Genomic DNA, 27,733 nt, shown 5'->3' with positions numbered 1-27,733 from the left:
AGGAAAAAAAAAAAGTCAATGGATGGAACATGCCTGAAATCCCTGAAGGACCTTCAACTGCAAGGGTCCCCGGTTTCCTTGCCACCAGCAGTGCTATTTACTGGAATCATGTATTCCTCCCCACTGAGCCAGCCCCAGCTGAGATAAGGGGGCTCCTCTGAGCCAGAGAAGAAAAAAAACTGGCTTGTCTCCATGACAATAAAGAAATATTGAGAAACTACCCTCTTGGCTCCCAGGCACCATAGCAGAAGGTACAATTTGCTATTATGAAGTCGCTTCATTAACTGGGGTGGGAAGGGTCTCTACTTTGATACAACCACTCTGCTAAAAGATGTGTTCACTCTTGTCTAGACCCCGTCAGGGAGTCCACACTTTAACAAACTGAAGAAACATTTCATAACTGCCGTTAATAGCACAGCAACGGCAACACATCTACATCCATGTTTCCCCACACAAGCATGAGACAACTTCCAAGGGTTTATACACTTTGGTTTGGCAGACCTGTTTATACATGGAACGATCACACTAAACACTGTACACGGCATGCTGCAGCGCACATTAAGTTCTGATTATTGCTATTATTCTAGCTGTACACACATGAATAGCACTTCCTTCACTTATCTTCTAGCAAAGGAGGCTCTTCATCAAAACTGTCAATGTAAGAAGATTGTGAATAATAATCCGGGTTGGATGCTGGCTGAAAACACTGTCCCTCGTAACCTGATGACACGAGCATCTCTGCTGGGACAAAGGCAGGCTGAGGCTGCCCGCTGGCTTGTTGTCTAGAGAAAGGAAAATACTGATTTTTAGACATCGCAGAATGGGATATCATGACAAAATCACGGAAGGAAACTACAATTCTCCTTCGATGAATTCTCCTAGTCTTTATGAGTATTTACCCATGAAAGAAATAACTTGCTTAAAATTCACCTTTAATTTAAAAAAATGAAGTAACTGGTCATGAGAAGGTTCTAGAAGAACAGTCCTTACCAACTAACACTTATTGATTATGTACAATGTGCTGGATACTTTCCCTCACATTTTCTCATATAATGACTATTCTGTAAGGTAAAAACTGTAGTTTCAATCTCATTCTACAGATAAACAGAGTTTCATGGAGACTGAAGGACTTGTCACAAAAGAAAACTTCAGGTGTTGGGACTCCTAAGTGAAGCTGCTGGAGCGCTGTTAAGACTATACAATGTTGGGGTGCCTGGGTGGCACAGCGGTTAAGTGTCTGCCTTTGGCTCAGGGCGTGATCCTGGTGTTATGGGATCGAGCCCCACATCAGGCTCCTCCGCTATGAGCCTGCTTCTTCCTCTCCCACTCCCCCTGCTTGTGTTCCCTCTCTCACTGGCTGTCTCTATCTCTGTCGAATAAATAAATAAAAAATCTTAAAAAAAAAAAACTATACAATGTTGCTTTTTTACTGATTTTCAGGGCAATCACCAAACATGACATTCCATATAAATCTGTGGAAGCAAATAAGTAAAAATCATAATTTTTTTAAAAAGATTTTATTTGACAGAGAGAGAGAGCACAAGCAGGGGGAGTGACAGGCAGGGGGGAGGGAGAAGCAGGCTCCTCACTGAGCAGAGAGCCCTATGTGGGGCTGGATCCCAGGACCCTGGGACTATGAGCTGAGCTGAAGGCAGATGCCTAACTGAGCCACCCAGGCACCCCAAAAATCACAATTTCAATAATAGACTCAATTCATAGAAAAAAACAAATACATATACTGACCTTCTACCTTTGGCCATTCCCAATTACTGCCAATTGAATTATCTTTGAGTACCTAAAAGGATTCTACGGCTGGCCTAATCTACTTCTTTTGAAATATGCAATTTAGTTTGTTGAGACATGATATTTTGATACTTTTTTGACCATGTTTTTATTTTTTATTTAACCATTTGTGTGAGAAAGTTGGAAAACAACACTTATTACATAATTTCTTAGAGCTAGAGAAAAGAAGGAAGGAAAAAAAGAAGTATATGAGGTTACTTGATCATTTTAAATTGTTTTTACGTGAAGGAAGGGGGAGCTACATAAGGAGTTGTCCTTATTAACATGTTTAAGTTTCTTTCATCAGAGCCCCTTAGGCTAAGCTAAAAATACAGCTCAGGATTCTGAACTTTGCAGCAGCTCCCTGTGATCTCTTTGTGTTAAAATATTTACAAAATGGTTTTTCATATTTTCCTTCCAACATTAATCTTAATATGAAGTCTAAGAATAACATTTTCAACTTCCCTTATACGATTAAGCCTGACAGAGAAAATAACCTCCTCTGTAAAATAAAGCTACCAAAATAGAGATCTATGCATGTAATCACTCGCTAACTCAACCGTAAGCTCGTTAAGAGCAAGGACCTGGTGTAATACTTCTTGAATCCCCCACGGCATATGCTGATTACTGTTATTGTTCCCTTAGCCATGAGGCATATTCCTAACACTTCTTTTCCCCTTTTTCTCAGCAAAATAGAACCACTATCAAAAGTACTGATAGAAATGAATTATAAATAAGAACCTGAGTGGCCTATTGGTTGATGAAAACCACCCTTGATCTGTATATATTTTTTTAATGTAAGCATTCCTAGAAGAATAAAAGGGGGGAGTAAAGTTGACTCAATGGGCCAGCATCTAACCAAGACTATTTCACTGACTGTCCTGGCCTCACCATAACTCAGGCCCAGGTGTGACTAACCAGGCTTGAGAAAAGGTAACTTTCACAATTACTCCCTGCAAAACAATTTCCACGTAGGAGGGAATTTAGCATAGGTGATTGACCCAGTCCCTGCAAAGAGAAAACCACATTAAAATTTAAAAAATGTGCCCATTACCAGCTAGACCCCATCCCTTTCTCTTTCTTTCCTCTCTCTCTGCTCCTTCATCCAGCAAAACTTCTTCATCAGGAACTTGGTCTCTGTCAACCTTATTACAATGGAAGCAGAATATTAAAATTCTCCCACCACTTATTTAAGAAAGTACAATTTCAAAATCTGTTCAACAAAGGAAACCTCAAAAGTTTTTACCTATAAAAATTTCCACGGTCATCTGCTATCAGTGTCTGAATTAAAATTCTCTCTTTTTATCTTATAACTTTATACATGTGGACTCTAACATTTTACACTACATCTCAATAAACAAAATCTAAGCAATACCAATATAGTCACATGATTAGTCCACAGTTCTACCCAACAAACTCTGTAAATAACCCAATTCTCAGGTTTTAGGTCTTTTTCCGAAAATTGCAATGAACAACCATAATTTTATTTAACCATGTATTTCTTTTTTTTATTTCTTTTATTTATTATAACTCCAGTATCGTTAACATACAGGGTTATATTAATTTCAGGTGTACCATCTAGTGACTCAACAATTCTATGCATTACTCAGTGCTCATCAAAGTGTCCTCTTAACCATATATTGTGGACACTTTACTAATTGCTTTGTTAACCCTATAGCCCTGAATTATTAACCTATTAAAGACAATTGAATGAGCTAGATTAGTGTACCCAATACTTAAGATGGTAAGGTTATATCATATCTATATTTCATTTAGTAATAGGAGTTTTGCAGAGTACATAAACAAAATATTCCTCTTCTCCTTGATTACACAGCATCTTAATTAGCTCTATGAGAAGATGCATATTGAAATTTTTATGATATCTAACTCAGCACATTATTCCAGATGAAACAAATGTCAACTGAATTAGACCAGAAGAAACCCTGGACTCTGGCTAGTAGAGTTTAAACATGAACTTTGTTAGTAGGCATCTTCTCTTCCTGTAAAAATTACTTAAAACAACTGTGAGATGACTGCAAAAGATTCCTTTAGGACAACTGGCAACATTCTTGGTCATACTACTCTTCTTTTGCTCCCTGACTCTGTGGGGGTTACACTTCTGCTTGTAAAAACAGTCCAGTGATAAAATTTATCCTAAACCAAGTACAGTGGTTAGCAAACATGCCTCTGGAGTTAGACTGCCTGTGTTCAAATCCCAGTTTTATAATCTTAGGCAAATTACCTCACATCTGTGCCTTGATTTTCTCATCTGAAAATGAGGATAATAATAGAACTCACAAAACTAGTGATTATAAAGGTGAGGAAGTTTGCAGAAAGGGCAAAATAGGTGACAGGGATTAAAAAGGACAAATTTCTAGTTATAAATAAGTCATGAGAACAAGTACAGCATAGGGAATACAGTCAATAACACTGTAAGAAAGCATGGTGACACCATGATGAATACAGTCAATAACACTGTAAGAAAGCATGGTGACACCGTGATGAACACGGATTGATGTTTAGAGTTGCCTAATCACTACGTTGTACTCCTGAAACTAATATAACATTGTATGTCAACTATACCTCAAAAAAATATGAACCAATAAGAACCAAATAAAGAAAAGTATTAGTCAATATCACAGTTGAACAGGGCTGAAGTTTTTTCTACCAATATCCCCAAGCCATAAAAAAAGTCTGCTATATAATAATAATAATAGTAATAATAATAATAATAATAATAATAATAATGGACCTCATAAGGTTATTGTAAATTAAATTAGCTGAAATAAATAAAGCACTTAGAATAGCGTTGGGCATGCAAAAAATTATCAGTAAGCATGAGTTATGTATTGGTTTGCCCTTTTCTTCTTGAGACTTACACTAAAGTGTTCTAGACACCTTCCACAACCCTGGAAAAGCATCTTCTATATTTGTAAATATTGTCTCTTCCTCAAAGAAAACAACATAAATGGGAGGCCAGGAGTTTGTATGCCTTCTGTGCTGATCATCTTTTACTTTTTATCATTTTGGTTTCCTTGGAACACCCAAACTGACTGACAACATCCCACCACCGTTCTGTTTTCCTATTAGGAGAATCTCCACTACACCCATGCCAGGACTTCTGTCTCTAAGTGATAAAGCAATGGCCACACACCGGGTCTATATAAAAACCCTCTGTACATTCACCAATTCTTCAGTATTTCCCTTTTCACCACCCATACCTGGATTTATAAAGTTCCAACAAGTCTCCAGATGGATGATGTTGTGTTACGATAAGGCATAGTCTCCGGCTGGGGAAAAGTTTTTACCTGGCTCTGAGGCAACAGGACTTAACATTCATTGTTAAGACTCAGTAATAATTTTTATGATTACAGAAATATGCATTCTGTGTCCTATCACATAGTCACTAGCTACATATTTTATGAAGTTTTGTTCTTCCAAAACTGTCGGTTTGGATTTCCTTCATGATGGTCACCTGATGCTGCTTTCCTTTGTCAATCTGATCCAGGAAGCCAGTAGGTGATGACCTGACTCCCAGTGTCACATGGAGGGCTAGAGTGTAAATCAGGTGGTACCAACAGATAAGCACAAGTCATTGAAAGTCTACCTGCACATTTTAACTAATATTAAAGTATGGGTATATTTCATATAGCCAGATGAAATAGCATGCCTCCAGGAACCTGAGACTAGGAAGGGTTTCAGAATTTGCAACACCATCACCTGAAACAGCCTGAGCCAACAATAAGACCGATCGACAATCAAAATACCCTGTTGATTTAAAAAATGTAGTCTGTACTCCCAGAAACATTTTATCTATGTCAGTCTCCAGGTGAGCCAGTAAAATCAGGCATTTTAAATATTCCCAGTAAGAACAGAATGTACAGGATCAGTTGAATGGTGGTGTGTTTTATGGAATGGTGGCAGGGAGCTGACTTATACAACATTCCCAGATTCTGGCCGAGCCAGCGGGTGCACAGTGACTACGTGCCATTGGCAGTGCTGTTAACTGTGTTTGAGACACTGGAGGAAGAGCAGCTCAGGGAATTCAGAAAAGCTGGGGATTCAGTATCAGTCTGTTAAAGTCCTACAAAAACATTCAAAGGGGGTTTTCCAGTTGCTGTCACCTTTTCTGTAGAAAATATCTATTCCCTTAAATAATTTGAATAGATTTCCCATTTTAAAAAATAGAAAAACATAGTGAGAAAATAGAACCTAGACGATTGGCTATAAGTGATTGGAAATAGTGCCTGTCTGAATAGTTACTTAAAATGAGGAAACTCCTCCCTGTTTATTCTAAAATAAGAAAACTCATTTTTAAATATAAATATTTTTATGGTCTTAGTAAGCACAGTCAACCAGCTTTCAGATCCATATGCCCCTGAGCAAGCTTTTTAAACAAGCTCCAATAGGGTCACCTGGGTGGCTCAGTCGGTTGAGCTGGACACTTGATTTCAGCTCAGGTCATGATCTCAGGGTCATGGGATTGAGCCCAGGGTCAGGCTCCATGCTCAGCATGGAGACTGCTTGAGGATTTTCTCCCTCTCTCTCTGCATCTCCCCCTTCCCCCTGCTCCTGCAGGCGTATGTGAGCATGTGTGCATATGCGTGCTCGCTCACTCTCAAATAAATAAGTAAATAAACAAATAAAATCTCTAAAACAAGCTCCTGTATATGAGGGTGGGGTGGGCAGAGACAGAGAGAAGGAGACTAATGATTATAATTATCCCCTGGATTCCTGTGTCTTTTGCCAGGATGGTTAGCATCTTTTTCTGATTTGGGGTGTATTTTAATTGAACTATTCACTGTATGAATAAAAGATCGAATCTCTGGAGTTTGATGTACACTAGTGAGTCACTGACTCGACTCCATATTTTATGTACCTCATAAAACTACCACAGCTAATATGCCCTTTCTAATTCCTGAGACTTGCAGTGTGGATTGGAATGCTTTGTGGAATTTAAATGCTACTGTATCCAAATCACAACTTGGATTTGAATGCTAAGCAAGTGAAGCAGGCTAGGCCATCAGCTCAATACCATATAATCTTGAGTTTTCCCCATTTGGTTATGTTAATTTCCATCTCTTTGTCATCTTGATTTCTGGGCAATGTTGATATGTGTAATCAAACGGAGAAAGAAAATTGGTGGTGGTTTGGCGGTGAGGGGCAGGGGGAGAAAGCTGTGGTCCATGAGTCCCTGCACAAAAAGAAAGCTTTGTTTCTCTCTTATTAGACTTTTTTAGTTTAGTTTAGTCTGAAAATGTAGATCATAGATGCTACCCAGGTTTTTATTCTATTGGATAGTTCTCATTGGGGATTATGTATTTTGAGTTACCATCCTGTAAGACTTGAATGTTCAAGCTACTGCCTCTGCCTGATTAACTTTCCTGGCACCGAACACTTTTTCTTGACCTTCCAAAGTATAAATCATAAATGAAATAAAATCAAGTTTTTTTCCTGTAGTTCGATTCTGCAAGTCTCTACAGCGTTATCCTTTTATCCTATTTTTTCTATAAATATTTTTTAAAAATATCTTAATTTGCCTAATGATAATAGCCCTAGAGAGCAAGGGAGGAAAGGAGCAGTATAGATCGTTTTTCATTTTAGGAAATTTTTATGGTACTTGACTGAAGCTGGACACCATAGACTAGGTTCATGAATGAGATAAAACTCCAGATATTTAACTTTTATAGTTTTTAAAAACATTCTATACCAATACCTTCCCCTATCACCTTAGAGTAGTGGCCCAGCAGGAGTAGCTAGAAAACAGCACCTGTCTGCCTGTGTCTTCAGGAGTGATGAGCCAGTGGAAAGAATTTCCAAATTGTCCTGTGCATAGTTGAAAGAGAAGAGTTCCAATTGCCTTTTGTATTTATTCTGTCTTTTCTTCCTTTATCTGGAGATTTCGGGGTACTTATCTGTGTTAAGAAAATTGAACTTCAAGAATTAATAAATTTGAAATATTTGTTATGTGGTTATTTGGCTTAAACTTGTTGGAATAAAACAGTGACCACATATCCCATCATTACCTAAGATGAATCAGTTATATTCCTATTGTACCAACATTATTATTATTATTAGCATACATTTTGCTTTTACAAATGTCTTGATTTTACAGTAAATTATATGTGCATGCTAGTATTGGGTCTAATCACACAACCTGGAACTAAAATCCAAACCCCGTTTCTTATTAGCTCTGTGTTGAAAAATTCCTTGATTTCTCTGGGTCCCTGCTTTCTCATAAGTGGAAAAAATACTAGCCCTCATCTCAGGATTGTCTGAGGATCCGATGAGTTAACTTACGTAAAGTTCACAACAGTACCTAACATGTAAGTGTTCAGTGAACAGTTGTCTTGAAAGTTGAAAGGTCTGACCCTTCTCACCCACAAAAAAAAAAAAAAAAAAAAAAAATCAAAGCAGCAACCGTATAAACAAATACAATAAGTTTAAGTGACTTTAGACTCCAAAGTGTCCATTGCTTTGACAAGTTATAGTTCTAGGAAAAAATACTATTTATAAAATGGTTTTACTTTAAAACATACTTTCTAACACATTAGCACCACTGCTTTTCATGACAATTCTATGAAGTAGGTATCATTAATGTCCTTATTTCTCAGTGTAAGACAGTCAGGGAAGTTAAGTCTTTCCCAATATCACATAGGCTGGAGCCAAAATTTGAACCATTTCTTCTTACCCTAAATGCCCTATTTGCACTAGTAAAGGGTAAATTACTAAATTCTTAGTCATTTTTATTTTCAACTCAAGTTGAATTGTCAACTCAAAATAACTAACATATTCTGAAATATGTTTATTTCAATTTCATTTAACAGTTTTCACACTGTATTATAATTGCATATTTAATTGCCACTGTCAGACATAAATTCTTAAGTTTTATGAGGGAAAAGATTATAGACTTCTTTTTTAATCTTTGGGTTTGTAGCACCCTTCTTAATTCCTAAGACACAAGCAGACACTTGATAAATGCTTACTAATCAAATAAAATCTATTTCTTGAGCAGTGTCCCAAAAAATATCATGTAAAATGAAAATGTTTTCTGTTCGGTCCAGGGCCTGTATTCAGGCTCCCTGTTATATGGTATTTTGAAAATAGGAGACAAGCCACCCTCCTATAAATGGGCCTGAGCTGAACTGAATTAATTTCTCTGACCTTTCCTGGCATTTCTTCTTGGGTATTTTACCAAGATATGCTGGGGAGAGCTTTTGCATTCCCCAAGGAAGCCCTCCCAATGTGGAAACCCTTGCTAAAATATTATGCCTTCTTAAAATAAAAGTGTATTTTTTCAATGTAAAGTACTTACTTTCTAGATCCATAAACATGTCCATAGGCATTAGAATCTTCAGAACTCTGCTCCTGATTATCAATAGTATAATTAGATTGGTAAAAATCAGAGTCAAATTGTCCCAAGTTTGACATCCTGAAAAATAAGAATGTTTTTTAATGAGAACTTTACAAGTCAATAAAACTTCTTTTGAGATATTTACAAGGATTAATTGATGATGTGATCATGGATGGATTTCTATTAGAGAACAAGGTATTCTTTGGATGGGTTAAATTAAGTATTAAGAAAGGGTATGGAAATGTATTTAGAAAGTCATTTATAGGGGCGCCTGGGTAGCGCAGTCGTTAAAGCGTCTGCCTTCGGCTCAGGGCGTGATCCTGGCGTTTCGGGATTGAGTCCCACATCGGGCTCCTCCGCTGGGAGCCTGCTTCTTCTTCTCCCACTCCCCTGCTGTGTTCCCTCTCTCGCTGGCTGTCTCTGTCAAATAAATAAATAAAATCTTAAAAAAAAAAAAAAGTCATTTATAAAATGTGGATCTTCAATGAACTTTTCTGAAGTTTTCAGTCATGAGGTCTGTGCTGTTGACTAAATTGACTTTAACTGATGTGTAAGAACTAACATTTCTCACCAAATTCCTTATTCCCAGAATTTTAAGAGAAAAAGTTTTAAAATTGGTATACATCTAGAAGGTTTTCCCTTAAACAATGTTAGTTCCTCACTTTAAATGCATGCACACATGTTGCAAAGCCAGAAAGCAAATGGCTGATGATAATTCTATTTGAGTTTAATTTTTCCTAGAGCTTTAAAATGTGCTAACAGCCTCCCCTGCTCCCCGCAAAAAAACAAAAACAAAAACAAAACAAAAAAACCCAAATCTTACAAAACAATTTCCTAGCTTTACTTTCCAATTCTTAAAATGTATTTGGAACATTTTCCTTTTTCTCATGCCTTTCCTGCTGCTCCTATCAGATCTTCTGTCTGAGTCAGAGGGAGAAAGGCTCAGTTCTGCTAAGGGGGGAGCCTTATCTTTCTATACACACTCTCTACATAGTTTGTACTCACTTAGGGAGCAAAGAAGCGTGTGTGGTCTTGATTTAGACCTAATGCCCAAAAATACCAGAGGGAGGAAGAGGGACTTGAGAGGAGAAAAAGGTGGGGAAGAAAGTAATAGTAAAGTGATAGTGGTTCTTTGGATGAAAAATACAGAATGGAGAATCTTTTCAAGTGGACAGATACGGTTATTCAACTAACATTTTAATCTTTATTTTTTTTGAAAAGCATTCTATTTCAAAGGAATGAGCTTAAAAATCACAAGGAGTAATCCACATAATATAATAATTTATGGAATACTAATAGTAAATTTCAAATGAAATTGCATAAACAGCCTTAGCTCTAAGAGCTTCATTAATCAGAAGTATTCAAGTAATTGTCAAATACACCAAATTTCTTCAGTTTGGTAGAAATACAGAAAGCTTTTCTAAAATTAGATGCAGCAATTCATATATCTGACTTAATAAATCAAGACTTTTTATGAAAGTAGCTATTAATTATGATGAGTTACGTAAACTAAAATCAAGACGAGGAGTATGTTAAGTCTTTTAACAATTTATAATTTAAAGAATTTAAAATTTAATAGCATAACTTTCTCAGTCCATGAAAACATGTTATTATAAAGCATAGAGAGTAATGCCACGGGAGAATACAGTAAGGTTTCATGACATGCAATACTTTATGTAACATGACTGCTGGTAAGAAAGTCCTTACATAACTCCGTTTCATGTTTTGTTTAAATGCCAAGTTTTTAGAAGGATTAGAGACATACCTTTGTATTTTTTATGTCAAAAGATCTTCCAAGCAATGTAGCTTTACTTGAGAAATTTGTAACAAATCAGTTGGTGAAATGATGACCTGCTGGCTCTCCATATAAGTTTCTAAATTTGTACTCTGACACTCTGAACAAATGCCACAGCCAAAAATAAATAAATAAATAAGCCTGCCAAAAGCCAGAGTATCCAGTAGCTAACAGGACTTGTCAAAGTTTACAAACACAGTGAATCGTATAGAGACATACAATTTGATAAAGTGAAATGGCAGGTTCAGTTTTCCTGTGTGCGTGTCCCATTAAACTCTAATTTAAGATCATTCATTTGAGGCAAGCAATGGAAAGCAAGAGGCCTTAATATTCCTTTTGCTTCATAGCCTATAAGAATATATTCAACCTCGATAAGATTTCCTAATAATATGCAGTAAAACCAATATATAGTATATGACTTTAACATATGATTTTATCAACAATCTGAAAATGGGGTGTTGTCAGTTTTATCCAAATCTGAACCAACTTACAGAAACAACATTTAGGAAAGCTACCTATAATCTACCTCTGATTTTTTTTCCTTTCTTACTTTTCCAGCAGAGCCCAAGATGAATATACTCATGTGATGTAGTAGAGCGTATTCGTAGGGCATGTTCTGTTCCATTTTCAAACCAGTCCTGACCACTGGAAAGCATAGACTCATTTCCACCCCTAGAAGCTACCTGAGTTGGTTCCCTCTATATCTGTGGGTCATTTCTAGGAGTCTCCTCACTAGTTCTGACCCGGGTAACCTGGCTAATATTCCCAAATCCTATCTGGACCTGGTGGTTTTGTTTCTAATGTCAACCTCATGGCTGGAAGTCAATTTCCTCTGTGATCTGCTTCACAGAGGTTCCCCTTTATCATAAAGTGCTCTCCCATGCATCCAGATCTCAGTAACTGAGATCTGCCTTTCAAGGGTGAATATATTTGGCAGTTAGAAATTTTCAACCAGAGCCAAAGGCAAGAGGTAAATTACATAATTTTTCCCACATTATTTTAAAACATTTGGAATTTGAATTTCTCTGATCAGAGCTGTCCTTTACCAGGTCACTAGTCAGGTGACAGTGGCTTACAGATTTATCGAGGGTCTGTTACTGAGTGTTAGACTGTGTTCTAGATGTCATAGTTACAGAAGGGGACAAACTTATAAAGAGAAATATTTTACTATTGATTCTACTGTATCTACAGCAAATGATAATGACTAGCAAGGCATTGTTCTATGAACTTTAAGTTTAAATCATTTAAGTTTTACAACAACCTTATGAAGTATTATTATCCCATTTTAGAGGGAAAGAAATAGAGATTAAATAACTTTCCCAGGTAGAAGCTAGTAGGTGGAAGAGCCAGTGTTTGAAACCTGGTAGGCTAAGTCCAGAACCCACATTATTATCCAAGATAATTTCAGGAATCAACTGAAATCTGTCAAGGAGTTAGCATGCTATTAAGGTGGAGAGTGCAAAAGGAAGAGGGATTGGGTATTCAGTGAAGGCCTCTCAAGAGGTCATTTGGATTGGGACTGAGTGTTGAGAAAGAAACCCCTTGAAAGACTGTTAAGAGGACTTAAAGCAAATTCCCTGAGATGGCAAGGAATTTTGCAGGTTGTGGTTTAGAAAGAAATCGTGCGGTAGTGATTTTGAATCAGGCATAAGTTGAAGGAGATGGAAATCAATGGCATAGGCGGAGGCCAGATCATAAAGGACATGGTAAGGGGTCTAGATTTTATCGTACTTGAAATGAGATGCCACGGCAGGATTTTAAGCGATGGGATGATATGATCAGTATTTGCAGCAATTGGTGAGGAGGTTGTTGTGGCAGTAATACAAGCATGAGACACAGGTCGCTTAGACGAGCACAGCAGTAGAAGTGGGAGAACTGTTGGAAGAACCTTGGCAGCTGAGGGAAGGATGAATTGGAGGGGCCAAGACTGGGGCAGTTGTCTAAGTAAGCAGTTCATTCTGGGGAAATGATGGTAAATTGTTCTAAGTGGTAGGACTGAACAGGTAAAAAAAGATATGTGAAACAAGGATTTGATAGGATTCAACTTCTACTGAATAGGAGGGAAAAGAGAGGGATAATTGTTAAGGATGATTTCTAGAAGTCTGACAACTTCCTTGTCCTAATGTATTAATGTTATAGGAAAAGGCTAAATTGTGATATAGTAGCTAAATTTAGATCATTCTTTCCATTCCTTCTTTTAAAGTTCTTTGTGTGAGAACATAATTCCTTAACAGCAAGGACTCAGAATACACTCTTTTTTCTGACATACAAATTCACTGAAAAGTTTACCAAAGATAGTATTTTCAAATCTTGTCCATTTAAATTTTAAACTTATTTTGTGATTTTGTGCTTTTCAACTTAATTTTCCTTCATGAAAAACCAACTTGATTAAATGAATTGCAGAATTACATGGACCGAAAATGACATACAAAAATGAAATTAATCTAAGCCTCAAGTGAATGATAAGCCATGAAACATCGCAAACCAAATGAGTTTATTCTGCTGATAAGTGCATTAATGAACCATTAATACATGCATCAGAGTACTTTGAAGCTACTCTTATACATGTAACATGGTATGTGAATAAAATATACACTTAAATTTTTTCCACTAATGAATCATCTAATATATACATAGTATTTGCATAGCGTGAAGATGCATATACATATATATTATATATATATATGTATTTTCTCCAATATAGAAAGTTTGTTATTTTTTTCTAAAGATTGTATTTATTCATTTGACAGAGAAAGAGAGAGAGAGTGCACAAGCAGGCTCCCTTGCCAAGCACAGAGCGAATGTAGGGCTCTATCCCAGGACCCCGGGATCGTGACCTGAGCAGAAGACAGAGGCTTAACCAACTGAGCCACCTAGGTGTCCCTTTAATATAGAAAGTTTAAATCAATATTATAAACAGTCACAGTTTCATCAATTGATTGTTTTAGTTCAACTACTTAAACAATTATTTCTGGGTTCTGAATGATCAAAAAGACTGGATAATATGAATAAGGTTTCTCACCTGATACAGAAAGCACGATGTTCTGTTCACTATCAGTCTCCTTTCCTTTCCTCTTTTTCCCTTTCTCCCTCCCTCCTGCCTTCCTTCCCTTTCTTTTCTCTCTCTAAACTCTCCTAAGATGATCTCATTCATTCCCCGGGCTCTATACACCATCTATGTATAGACAGTTCCTGAATTCACCTTTCTTCACAGCTCCAGACTATTTGATATCTCACAGACATTTTGAACTTACTTACCATAACTGATTTTATCCAAACTGGTTTTTAAAAATCTCTACATTACCCAATCCAATAGTCTCTTGTCCATTACAGAAATAGTGTTGCAGGGACTCCTGGGTGGCTCAGTTGGTTAAACGTCTGCTTTGGCTCAGGTCACGATCCCAGAGTCCTGGGATAGAAAGCCACACTGGTCTCCTTGCTCAGCAGGGAGCCTGCTTCTCCCTCTGCCTGAGGCTCCCTGTGCTTGTGCTCTCTTACTCTCTCTCTGACAAATAAATAAAATCTTTTAAAAAATTATATAAAAAAAGAAATGGTGTTGCAAACCACTCACTCACTCATATCAGAAATCATCTAATCGTTCAGTGACTTCTACAGATTCTACCTCTAAAATGTGTCTTCCACTAACCAAGTCTCTCCATCTCCACCTCCATGACTGTCATCCTGGGTTAAGCCATCATGTTCTCCCACTTAGATTTCTGTTTGTAATTACTCAACAAAATGAGATGCTCCTTTTGTAGTAGTGGATTGGTAGATGGTAAAAAATTTACAGAAAAAGGTCTATAAAAACTGTACCTTTAATGGCACAATGACTTGCCAAATTAGGGGGAAAATTATTCTGTTGTTGTTGCCTACAATTAGCAGTGGGAATGAGGAAAAGAATTTCCATCCATAATTTCTTTTTGTCCTTCTGGTGATCTGTCAGGTGTTAAAAAGATTGTGAGCTGATCAACAGCTTTATCTGAAACAATTTGTCCTGTATTTGACCATTAAGCAAACACACACATGTGAAATTAAAAGATGAATGCTTAGATGGGTGGATGATCATTACTTTTAATTTTGTATACTTAGAGCCCGGTATTTCTAATGCTGTGTATCAATCTAAGAATCACATAAGATCATGACAACTTTACTGTAAGCCTTTGACATAAAAACGGAAGCTCAGAAAGCTAAGTGACTTATGCAAAACCACACACCCAGTATGTGACAAAACTTAGCTTGGAACATCAATTCTCATATCCAGCCATGTTTTCTTTCATTACTCAAACTTTCTCCCGAAAGACTGTCTGTGGTTGTTCAAAATACTCCTGTTAGGAATGTACCTGTTTGGAAACACTAAATAATTATTTGCAACCTCCAAAAAGTATTTTTCAGCTGAAGAGAGCTGCCAATGATCAGTGAGAAAAATGCGTCATCATTTTCTCCCTCTGCCAACAGAGAAATGGGCTGTTTGTTACCAGTGTCTATCAAGTAATTATTTTATTTTGGCAGTCTGTATTGCAATTTAATGTACAATGATTCCATTGTAACTATAAATTACTACTCTCATCGGGATGCCTGGGTGGCTCAGTTAGTTAAGTGTCTGCCTTCGGCTCAGGTCATGATCCCAGGGGCCTGGGACAGAGCCCCTCATCTGGCTCCCTGGGCAGTGGTGGGCCTGCTTCTCCCTCTGCCTGCCGCTACCCCTGCTTATGGGCTCTTTCTCTCTCTCTCTCTCTGACAAATAAATAAATAAATAAATAAATAAATAAATAAATTAATTAAATCTTTAAAAAAATTACTACTCTTATTAAGGCAGAAAGAATACAATACAATTTGTGCTCCATTTTTAAAAAATATATTTTGGTCAGTATTCTATACATGCTCCTTTTGTTAAGACCGCATAAGATCTGTTCATGCTCACCTGTCTCTAAAGACCACGCTGCTTCCATTTTATAAGGCTGAAACATCAGCCCTGAATATTTCATAGTCGCATGAAAATGGATATAAAATTCTGTTTCAATGCGTGAATTTTAAAGAGCTCAGTGTGTTCTATGGCAAGAAAATAGAATTACAGGGTTTTCCCTCATTAATGTTGTCATAATTTATCATTGAGTTCCAATTTGGCTAATTCTTGTTAGCTTCCACTTTTGTCTGAGAAAAAATGGAATCTAGCAGAATTATTACTGAACACATGAAGTTTTTAGTTTGGTAAGAACATTAGCAAAAACATAATTTACAACAGAAATTATGAAAGTTGATATGTGTAGTAGTTGAGTTATACATTCTTAGTAACCATACTATTATAAAATCGTTTTAAAATGTAATAACAAAATCCAATTTATATGCATTTAGTAGACCAACAGAATTTTTATAGGAAATCTTTCCTAGGAATTACATAAATTCCTCCACAAGTTCTGTAATCACATGGATTCTCAGTTCTCTCATCTGTAAAATAAGAATAAAATTTATACCTACCTCTGAGAAACTATTTATTTTATATTTAGCTCATCAACTTAATTTTTTTCCATGTTTTTTCCCAAAATTTTTCCATGTTTTATAATATACCTAAATTATTAATGAATAAACAATTTAAATAAAGTATATTTATTTAAGTATAAATAAACTTGTGTATAAAATAGGATTAAGCAGGCTTTTGTAACAGGAATAATTTACACAGTGTGGAGCAAATAGTACATGTTCAGTATATGTTATCTGTTATGATTATACTTCTAGGTGAAAATAAAGTTGGAGAATACCAGGTATCTGTATTAACTCTGTATCCACTATTTATAGTCACTCACCACATAAATATTTCTTAGTGTATTCTGTGTTACTATTACATAAATCTACATGAACAAATCCATTTCACCAAAAGAAGGTGATGGGTGTCTGTTATGTAGACATAGTGATTAGACATCAAACATTACTTCAACATTTATCTCTTATTTTTATAAAAAAAATAAAAATTTTAATAACAGAAAGACTAAGAATGGACTTTCTTACAAATATACCACTTATTATTTTAATTAAACTCTCTTAGATATCAATCAGTAATGACGCAAGTTTATGTTGTCTATATTTCTTTCAGCAATGAAAGGCAAAATCTTTCTAATGCTCTGCCCTAATTATACCTTTGCAATTGTACTATTGGATTTTTTCAAGGTATTCCAGGTTTAATTTGAATATTTTATTATATTGAGTGGGTGAAAGTAGTTACAGCAGTTTGGAAAAAAAATGACCAAATATTATATATATTTAAATGTAATAGTTAACATGGAAATTCTATTTCAGAAAACAGTATCTCCACCTTTTGGCATTAGGACCTCACTAATTACTAACAGCTTTAAATTTTAACTTGATGGACATTTACTCAAACATTGCCTGGACATAGAGGCGTCCTTTTACAACAACTCTGTACTTTGAAGTATTTATATTTTTATTCACAAACATGAAGTTGGAAAGTAGTGTACAGAGTTAACAAATCAATATTTTGAATACAATCTCATTTCTTTTTAAAAAAATGTTTTGGGTCTCTGGTTTAAAATGGCACTAGGCTAGAAAGTTGCCTCACAATTCCCAGAAGGATACTCATGGGGGTTTAGAGAACGATAAATACTCCACAATCTCAAAAACTGATGCTTGATATCAGTTTACTGCCAGAATCTGGGCAGAATTTCTATGATAAGGTTTAGGAGTCTTCAGTGAGAAAAATGGCTTTTGACTATCGCATTCTTTCTGTCACGCAAAAGAACAGCCATTCATACAAAATGAAGTAGGTAGAATCCTGAGATCCTTGGAGTCTTAGGTTTTATACTAAACAGACGAGAAAAGCATCCATGCCACTCCTATGCTGATACGTATTTAGAGAAGACCACTTCTAACAAGAGGGAGGACTGGAAATATGAAGGGGAGTTGCTGCAGCAGGATGGGGGGTGGAAGTTCTTGCTAATTATGGTTTGATGCATCCTGGGAACTATTGTCTCCCCTCTATGCTGCTGTTGGGGGGGGGCCAAAGACATGAGGTATTTAGTGACAATGTATGTTGGGGGAATAGAGCTTTTCATGTCCTACAATACTTTCACCGAATGATCTGATGTGAAAGGTGTGCAGCATGACCCAGTGGAGTATAGAAACCAATAGAAGAACTATTTGTATTTACTCTTATCTAATAATAAGAAAAAAAAACTGAAGCTTTACCAGCACTTAGTATACAAATTTACACTGTACCCTCCGTGTTTTCCAGGGCTTATCTGCGGTGTTGCTGAGTTCCTGAGGGAAGAGCAGGAGCCCACAACCTGGAGAAGTTGCCAGTGGTGCCCATTTTCATCCCTTCTCTCTTGTAGGCTGGCAACATACTATGGTTTATAAATGCCCACTACAGAGAGTAATGCAATGGATTTTTGTTAACTTAAATTTTCCTCACAATAAGCACCCATGGCTTCAAAGTCAAAGAACAGATTAAATGAGAACACAATGAATGAGAACAAAACGTAAGAGGAGGAAGCTGATACCATAAGGGAGTTGTGTTATTTAGGAAGCTTGTAGGGAAGCCGTTAAGTAAAACAGAATAAGTCTTCAGCCGAAATGCCAGAGTAGAAATGATAGTGTAGAAAATTTAATCAGGGCTATAGAGAACACACTTAAGATATTCTCTTCTAATTCAGAATAAAAGGACAAAGAAATTAAAATGAAAGAGAAAAGAACAGCAAAGAAATGAGCAATTCGTAATAGTTAGAACTGTGAAAAATATTTAAACAATTAATAATTTAAAAGTAAAATTAGATATAGGTTTGATCTATCAAATTAACATAGATCAAAATCAGTGAAAATATCTAGTTTTAGTGAAGATGAAGGCAACCAGAACTCTCACATAGAGTTCATCTAGTATATGCTGTATTTAAAATCCTTAGCACGTAAGCAGGCATTGAAACACATAAAACATGTGTATTCCTCTGACTTATTAAATGCAATTGAAGGAATTTATCCTAAGGATGTAATCAGGGACACACACAAAGTAACATCTTATACTGGCCTGAATATCTAATATTAAGGGACTAGTTAAAGAAATCGTGATACACCTCTGTAACTGAGCACTTTGCAATTTGAGGCACATTAAAGAGAGCTGCAAATTCTTTAACACTCCTCTCATTGAGAAGTGGGATCTATTTTTCTTCACCTTGAACTGAAGTAGGCACTGCTAAGATTCTTAACAGAATTTAGAAAAAATATAAGAGAAGTAGTATTTGCTTAATTTGAAAATAAAACTATTTGCCAGCTCCATTCTCTCTCAGCGAAGGTGTTTAAAATAAGAAATGGTTTCAGAGCAAAGATAAAACCCAGATAAAACCCAATAATATTTATAGTATGAAATCAGGTGATTAAACTCAAGGGTATGACAGTGAAACCAAATAGATTGACAGGTAAACCTAGTAGAACTGTTTGTGGGAAAACACAGCATTTAGGCTAAATGTATCATGATAATTACTGCTGTAAGTTGAAAATCTTCCTTTCACATATCTCGGAGTTGCCATAATTTACCATCTCCTATAATTATGTCCAAGGCTTGTATTTTATTTTGGTAAGACACTTGAGAGCTGATTTGCATCTGTATTTCATTCACAGTATATGGCATAGTGATGGGATATAGAAGGTGCTCAATTAAAGTTTGTTGAATTAATGAATACCCAAACCGAGGTCAATGAAAATTTTACCTGATTTGTTTTATCAAGACTAATGGATACATATTATGAATAAATACTCTGTGTAACAGGCTTTCTTAACATTTTATCAGAGTAACATACTCTAAAATGCCACATAACATAGTAAAAATCCCCATCAACAGTTACTTTTCTCTTTTCATGGCCTTTTCAATTAGCAGTTTATTAAAAGTAAGATCCACTTGTAAGTTTATTTCTCTGCTTTCAATTAACTGATAAATTGATTAAACGATAAACAGAATATCCACTATTCTGTTCATAGCATTCAACAAGTGAGACTAATAAGAAATATTCTCTAATTCATTTGGCAGAATTGATTTTCAGGACTGACCATTTTACATATATTTCTCAAATCACATAATGTCCTTTAGAACTTATATGAGCTTTTTTTTTTTAAGATTTTATTTATTTATTTGACAGAGAGAGACAGCCAGCAAGAGAGGGAACACAAGCAGGGGGAGTGGGAGAGGAAGAACCAGGCTCCCAGCAGAGGAGCCTGATGTGGGACTCGATCCCAGGACCCTAGGATCACGCCCTGAGCCAAAGGCAGACGCTTAACTACTGAGCCACCCAGGTGCCCCGATATATGAGGGTTTTTTTAGTTAAATATGTAATCTAATAGTATCATATGTTTTATGGGTATGTGTGTATACATATATATACAGCATGGAGTTAGAAAAAGTAATAGCTCACAGTAATTAGCATAGTGATAAATTAATTGCTTAGCAAATATTAATGACAAACATTTCTATTAAAAAATAGATGTAGCACACTCCTTGGCATTTACCTAAAGGAATTGAAAACATATGTTTACAGAAAACCTGCACTTTGATGTTTATAGCAGCTTTATTCATAATTGCTGGATGCAACTAAGAAGTCCTTCACTGGGCAAATGGATAAACTTTGGTACATCATTGCAGTGGAATATTATGCAGCACTAAAAAGAAAGGACTTATCAAGCCATGAAAAGACATGCAGGAAACTTAAATACATATTACTAAGTGAAAGAAACTAATCTGGAAAGGTTATATACTGTATGATTCCAACTATATGATATTGGAAAAAGCAAAACTATGGAGACAGTAAATCCCCCATAGTTGCACGGAGTTAGGATCAATGGACAGAGCATAGAGGATATGGGAAATTTTTCTGTGACTCTAAAACTACCCCTAAAAAATAAAGTCTTAAAAATAAATAAAATTCAAGTCCCATTAATAAGTATATTTGATTACCTTTTTTTAAAGGTTTCATTCATTTATTTGAGAGAGAGAGAGAGCACCCGTGTGCACAAGTGGGGTGAAGAGCAGATGAAGAGGGATAAGCAGACTCCCCGCTGAGGGGAGCTCCATCCCAGGACCCTGAGATCGTAACCTGACCCCAAGTCAGACGCTTAACCGAATGAGCCACTCAGGCGCCCCTGATTATCTTTTTGGTTGGAGAAATAAGAAATTGCAGATTATAAATAATTTCTGGTAGTTTTTTTATTGCTAAGTAAGTTTATTATATGTTTTAAATACAGTAAAATTATCTGCAAAATCTTCCTTTTACTTTCTGTTGAATCATTGTTTCCTATATGGAAATCTCCTGCTAAGCAGCTTTTTAGGCTGTGACTGTTAGGCTCTGGATATAATACTACAGTTCTCACAGAATAATAATTACACTGAGAGGTCTTAGGGGAAAAGCTGCTTTCTAGTTGTAGGAAGCATCTTACATGGTTACCATTGATCCTAGCATCCTGGTATTCATGCTTTGTGCAATACCTTTCCCTGAATGTAGTCTGGACAAGTAGCTTGGTTTTAATCAGTAAAATCTGGCAAAGGTGATGGGGTGTTATGACCGTGGTTAAGTACAAACGATTATGACTTTTGTCTTGTTAGGAGACTCTATCTATTGTCCTCGTGGTTTGCCCACTTTGATGATGCATGCTGCAATGTGGGAGAGGCCCCGGGGGGCATGGAACTGGGAGGGTTCCAGTAAATAGACAGGAAATGAAGTCCTGGGTCAACAAGACCTGAATGCTGCCAATAATCACTGAGTGACTTTGGTAACAGACCCTTCTCTGGCTGCAACTTCAGATGAGACTCTAGTTCAGATGACATTCCTAGTTCAACACCTTAATTGCAGTCTTGTGATAGACAATGAAAGAGAGGACCTGGTTAAGACATGGGAAGTTTCTTGACCCAGAAACTATGAGATAATGAATGTGTGTTGCTTTGTAACCAGAAACTATGAGATAATGAATGTGTGTTGCTTTGTAACCAGAAACTATGAGATAATGAATGTGTGTTGCTTTGTAACAATAGATAAGAAAAGAACCTTGTCAGTAAAACTGCCTTTGTGTAAGTTCTTTAAAAAAAAAAAAAAAAAAGCTAATTAAATGAGCAAAAACTCATCTTTGTAAATATCATGCCAATATCATGCCAATATCATGCCAATATTATGCAACTCTCCTTTCCTAAGAAAGTCAGATAATTTATCCGGCAAGCCAAACCAAAAGCCATTATAATATCTCCTCTAGATTTTAGACACTCACATTATTTCTCCCTAAATCATTTGCTGTAATGAAGAAGGGAAATGGGAGGCATTAGATTCATCCAACAAAACTTACAATATACCAGAGGACCTACAGCTCACCCTTTTCTAGAGGGAAGAACAGTATCAAGTTTCTCCACTGAGACCACCACTGAGTTTTATCTCAGAGATTTCCCTAGTCATTGTTTCCTGCAAACAAGGAGGCTTAAATCCAATAACATAGGCGGTCTTCTTCCCCCATTTGACCTCAAACAATTTACTTAGCTTCTCTGGATCTCTGTTTTCTCATCAATAAAATGAAGTTTTTGGACTATGTATAAAAACACCCCCAATAAATACTGAAATATTGCAAATAAGTCCATCTAGAAAAAAAAATGCTACACCCTTGATGTGGCCACAGCAAAAGCTTCTGATGAGAGACTGTAATTTGTGATGCAAAAGCTGTTTGATGTACACCTTCAATGTGTCAACAATTTCTGCTCGCACATTTTATTGCAAACTTAAATCTATTGCAATCTGCAGAGATTCTTCTCAGTAGAACCTCTAGGCTTTTTTTTTGTTTGTTTTGGACAGTTGTTTACTTTTCTCATATCCTTAGTGCAACTTTAAAAGTATTTATTCCTCATCTTCTTTACTCTAGATGTGACCATTTCTTTCCTTCAGAGCAATAATTAAGTTCCACGACCGCCAAAGAGAAAGAAGCACGAAATGGAATGACTCACCCTTGAAAGGTAACTCCCTTTCAAATAAATGAATATTTGTGAGGGGTTTAATGAATCTGAAACTAATGATAAAAATCAGAGCAATTAGAAGAGGAAAAACCGATCAGCACTATACAAATAATGATTCATTAAAAAAATATCAGAGAAGCCAAAAATAAATAAGAAGTCAATACTAAAGTGATTTTCTAAAAGACAAATAAAGTCACAAAAAATTAATTCCCTTGAGGAATAAAGATCTATTTTCCTTGGCATTTTTGCTCTTAGAAATGCACTCTCCTGGGGGCACCTGGGTGGCTCAGTCGGTCGAGCATCTGCGTTTGGCTCAGGTCGTGGTCTCAGGGTCCTGGGATAGAGTCCCGCATTGGGCTCCCTGCTCAGTGGGGTGTCTGCTTCTCCCTCTGCCTGCTACTCCCCTTTGCTCATGCTCTCTCTCTCCCTCTCTCTCAAATAAATAAAAAAACTAAAAAAAAAAAAAAAACGCACTCTCCTGGATTGGTTATGAATCCTTTAATTCCTGTAATGGACATTTACTGCAGCAGTATCCACCACTGTTCTCATTTCCTATAAGAACCTAGTTTCTCCTTTGGAGAACACCCTGCCGGATTTGAGAGCCATGCGGTTCTGACCAGAATGACAGCACATGTTCTGGTAAACACAGCAATAACCAAGGGATCTTATTGCTGCCCTCCACTTAGGTATTGTTGTACATTTTGGGTTCAGACACTTTCTCAGTTTAAACACTTCCAAACTTGGGGGTGCCTGGCTGGCTCAGTCAGTAGAACACACAACCCTTAATCTCAGGGTTGTGAGTTCAAGCCCCTTGTTGGGCTTGGAGCCTACTTAAAAACAAACAAACAAGCAAACAAAACCACTTGCAATCTTACCCTTCCCCATATTTTAAGAGAAAAAAATGACACATTGACATCCATATTAAGTTACTGACTTAGGAATTTAATTTTTTTGAGTTTTATTTATTTATTTGAGTGAGAGAGAGACAGAACATGAGCGGGGGGTGGGGGGGGGCAGAGGGAGAGGGAGAAGCAGCCTCCTCGAGGAGCAAGGAGCTGGAGGCAGGGCTCACTCTCATGACCTGAGCCCCTGAGCGGAAGGCAGATGCTTAACCTACTGAGCCACCCAGGCACCCTGAAATTTAATTGGTTATAACAAAATCATTTTAAACTTTTAATTGAGTACTCTTCTTAAATGAAGTACAAATGCTCATTGGCATAGCCTTTGGAAGAAGACATTGCTTTCATAGCTTTACTAGTGAAGATTTGTGCTCCCAAACATGGTAGTTCAAAGGGTACAGCCATTGTTGGGCATTCCCTTGTGGTTATGAAAGTTATTTGACTGATGGACACAGCAGTCGGGCCTTTCATGTGTGACATAATTTAGTGCATGAGTAGCACATTGCTTCAGCAGGTCAGAGACTTTAAGCTAGGTCTTCACACAGGTTTTTGTACACCCAACCAATAGAAGTAAGAATGACAAAGGCAAGTCATTTCAGTGAATTCCAAATTCCTGAATCAATGTTTCATGGAGGAATTTGCGAACCAGAAGCTTTGCTTTTAAGGTTTTTTTCCATTTTTTTTTTAAATCCTAAAGACTAATATCCCATGACGTTAGAAGGTAGTTGAATTGGTCCTCATCTGTAAAGGCTGTCACAAGAGACTCACCAGAGCAAAACAAAACAAAATATTGCCTCTTCTCCTGTATTCTTCCTTAGTCTTTTAAACCAATAGGTGATACTTGTGATGAATGAAAAGCACAGACCAGTTGATACATTTCAAGTGTGAAATAGGATTTTTTTTTCTTTTTTTCATTTGATTTTGTAAAAGTTGCCTTTTTCACATTCTAGTCTCTTTTCAAGGCAGGCTAATTTTGCCTTCTGGTTAAATTTATTTCTTCTCCATCCACACTACCGCTGCCCTAATAGGCTGTCATGATTTATCTCTTAAACCTAACTTACCCCTGCTGTCAAGCGCCTGTCAGAAAGACCTGCATGAAACACTAAATTACCGTGTTCCTCCCCTTGCCTAAAACCTTTCTAACCCTGCAGTGGCTATAATTACCTCCAGCATGAAGTCCAAGCTCCTCCTTCCATGGTCTGTCTGGTGATTTCTTTTCCAGCTTCATCTCTTGCTGAACTCTATAAATTCCTGCAAGCTAGAAGTGCTAGAAGCTTCCCATGTGTATCACGCCTTTGCTCACATAGGACCTGAAAGGACACCCTCGTCTTCCAACTCTCAGTGTGGTTAAACCTTTACACCCAACGTAGGGGACATAACTTTGTGGCCAGTGGAATGGTTTTGAAATCTATCAGAGGAGTGTTTGAATATCCCTTTGCTACATACTGTGTATGTGAATGCAAACAAACTACTTAACCTGCTGAAGCCTCAGTTTCCCCATCCTAACATAGGGAATATAATACTAATTATAGGGTTGCTTTGAAGAGTAGTTGAGGTAATATTTATAAAGGGCTAAAATGAGTATGTGGCACGCACGAAGTCCTTGTAAGTGTGGATAAATTCACGTGCCACGTGAAGACTTTTCTGATACCTTCACCCTCTGACTGTGGAAGATGCCTCTTTTTTATTCTCCTGTAACAACTTATCCATATTTCTGTCATACCAATTACAACACTGTAATACAATTACCTTTTATGTAATGGCTTTCCTCCCTTGATTATGAATCCTTACAGTACCATAACCATATGTATCTCACTTTTGCTTCCCTGACTTAATACTGTGCTCTTGGATACTTACCAGAATTTCTAAAAAAACATAAACACACATCGTACACACACATACTATTCCGTGACTGTGAACTCTTTCTCTCATTCACAAAAGGGTATCCTACTTAGCGTGTTGGGTTCTTTTCTCAACTATTTTATTTCCTACTCTCTGACTTCAAAAACTTCCCACAGTTTTGTCATTGTCTTTTTACACGTGGTTTCTAAAATTTTAGCCCTGAACTTTCCCCCCAAGCTCCATTTATAAAAACCTGTTAGATACTGAGTATCTAAGTTTCACATTCTAGTAAACATCAATTACATTCTCCAATATATCCAAGCCAGAAAATATGAAGTTATCCCGGACTCCACCCTCTCTCTACACCAAATGAACCCTGTTAATTCTATCTCCAAAATATCCACCGGTTATCCTTTCATCCCTATTCTCTTCCAGTGACTCATTCAGGCTCCTATTGTGTCTCACCTAGGTTATAAAAATAGGAGCCTCTCCTCTCTCTTTCTGTGCCATTTCTCTGTCATCACTCCATCTGCTTTCCTCTTCAATCTATTTACACATCATTGTTAGAGTGGGCTTCCTAAAACAAAAACCTGGTGTGTTATTTCCTGGCCTATGCTACAATAGCTTCTGACGCAGGATAATGGTGAAATGCTAACTAGCAAGACCCTATTTAAAGTTCTTCACAAACTTGACTGAAATTGTTTTTCCCATATATAACTCCTGCCACTTTTCTCCTTCTTTCCTCAAATACCTTCTATTTTGTGATACAAAAATATTTATAAAGCCCTAATTTGAAAATATGTGAAACTCCGAAAATAATCACGGATTTTAAAAACGGACTTAAAAAATGAATTTCAAGCTGTATGTTCCACTAGAGACACATGGTGGCAGCATTTTAGCTGCCTAATAGCAGTATGGGAGGTCCTTTGTTAACATCCTGCGGATATGCTGATAAATTTGTGCATGTGCTTGTGAGGACCACTGTAACGTTATTTTAAACATTATTAATAGTACGCTAGTGTTCAAATGCTCCACAATAACTTGAAACAAATTTAGAGGTGCTAAAATTATTTACGTATTATGTTTTTATTATTCACTTTGTTATGGGCTAAATTGTGCCCCCCCAAATTCATATGTTGATATCCTAACCCCAATATACTTCTGAATATGATTGTATTTGAAGATGAGGTCTTTAAAAAGGTAATTAAGTTAGAAGGAGGTTTTTAGGGTTCGCACAAATCTAAAATGACTCATGTGCTTATAAGAGGAGATAAGGACACAAACAAGTACAGAGGGAAGACCATAACCTATTAGCCAAGGAGAGAGGCCTCAGGAGAAACCAACCCGGCTGACTCACACCTTGATCTTGGACTTCTAGACTCCAAAACTGTGAGAAAATAAATTTCTGTTGTTTAAGTCACCCAGTCTGTGGTACTTTTTTATGGCAGTCCTAGCACACTAATAAGACCTTCAAATGTTTAAAAATACATACATACAATATACATAAATATGATAGTTATGGGTTGATATAAGATGTAAGGATGTAATCTCCCTGTTACAGTTATTCTTAGGAGGAAATGATTCTTGATTTATGTAAGTTTTTAATTACACGAGCTCTTCAGAAATCCTTGCCTCAAGTAAAATGTCACTGTCCCAATTCTTGCCCATTTGCTTCTACTGACCATTAACTTACTAGTAGGTCATATGTTTTTACTCCTTTACCCTTGTTCAGCAGACTTTACTGGAATGGTTAAGGGTGCAGACTCGGGAACCAGCCTGCTTGGGCTCAGAACCCACTTCATCACTAACTGTATAACTGTGGCCAGTTACTTAAAAAGCCACATTTTTCTCAGGTGTCTGTACAGAAACAGTCACAAGAGTACCTGCATTAGAGGGCTCCGTAAGGATTAAACAAGTTGATAGAAAGTGTGTAGAGTAATACTGGGAACATGGTAAGTGCAATTATGCTGTCCCTAATTCCTCTGCTTGGTTACGTTTTAGTTATCTCTTTGAGAAAAATGTTTATCCTTCAAGGCCCAGAGGAAAATACATCTCCACTTTGAAACTTTAGTGACTCAACC

The 27,733-nt window shown here is 36.8% G+C and overlaps 1 protein-coding gene across 5 annotated transcripts in view; it reads right to left on the bottom strand.

Annotated features, from left to right (window-relative positions):
- Nucleotides 1–27,733, bottom strand: part of YIPF7 (Yip1 domain family member 7) — a 44,408-nt gene that overhangs the window by 14,791 nt on the left and 1,884 nt on the right. The window contains exons 1-4 of one of the 5 annotated variants that reach the window (XM_087864163.1): nucleotides 10,902–10,941; nucleotides 9,098–9,214; nucleotides 7,553–7,697; nucleotides 624–782 (exon numbers count right to left, since the gene is read on the bottom strand). In XM_087864163.1, the coding sequence (XP_087720289.1) occupies nucleotides 624–736 (113 nt within the window). In that variant the 5' untranslated portion in view covers nucleotides 737–782; nucleotides 7,553–7,697; nucleotides 9,098–9,214; nucleotides 10,902–10,941. Of the gene's footprint in view, nucleotides 1–623; nucleotides 783–7,552; nucleotides 7,698–9,097; nucleotides 9,217–10,901; nucleotides 11,057–27,733 lie in introns of those variants that run through there. The other 4 variants (XM_087864161.1, XM_087864162.1, XM_087864160.1 and 1 more) reach the window with 4 other exon arrangements.

The sequence above is a fragment of the Ursus americanus genome, chromosome 8, assembly GCF_024610735.1.
Source record: "Ursus americanus isolate L20-20 chromosome 8, mUrsAme1.1.p, whole genome shotgun sequence".
Taxonomy (NCBI): Eukaryota; Metazoa; Chordata; class Mammalia; order Carnivora; family Ursidae; genus Ursus; species Ursus americanus.
The sequence above is the reverse complement of the archived record's forward strand: the minus strand, read 5'-3'. Positions and strand labels throughout refer to the sequence as shown.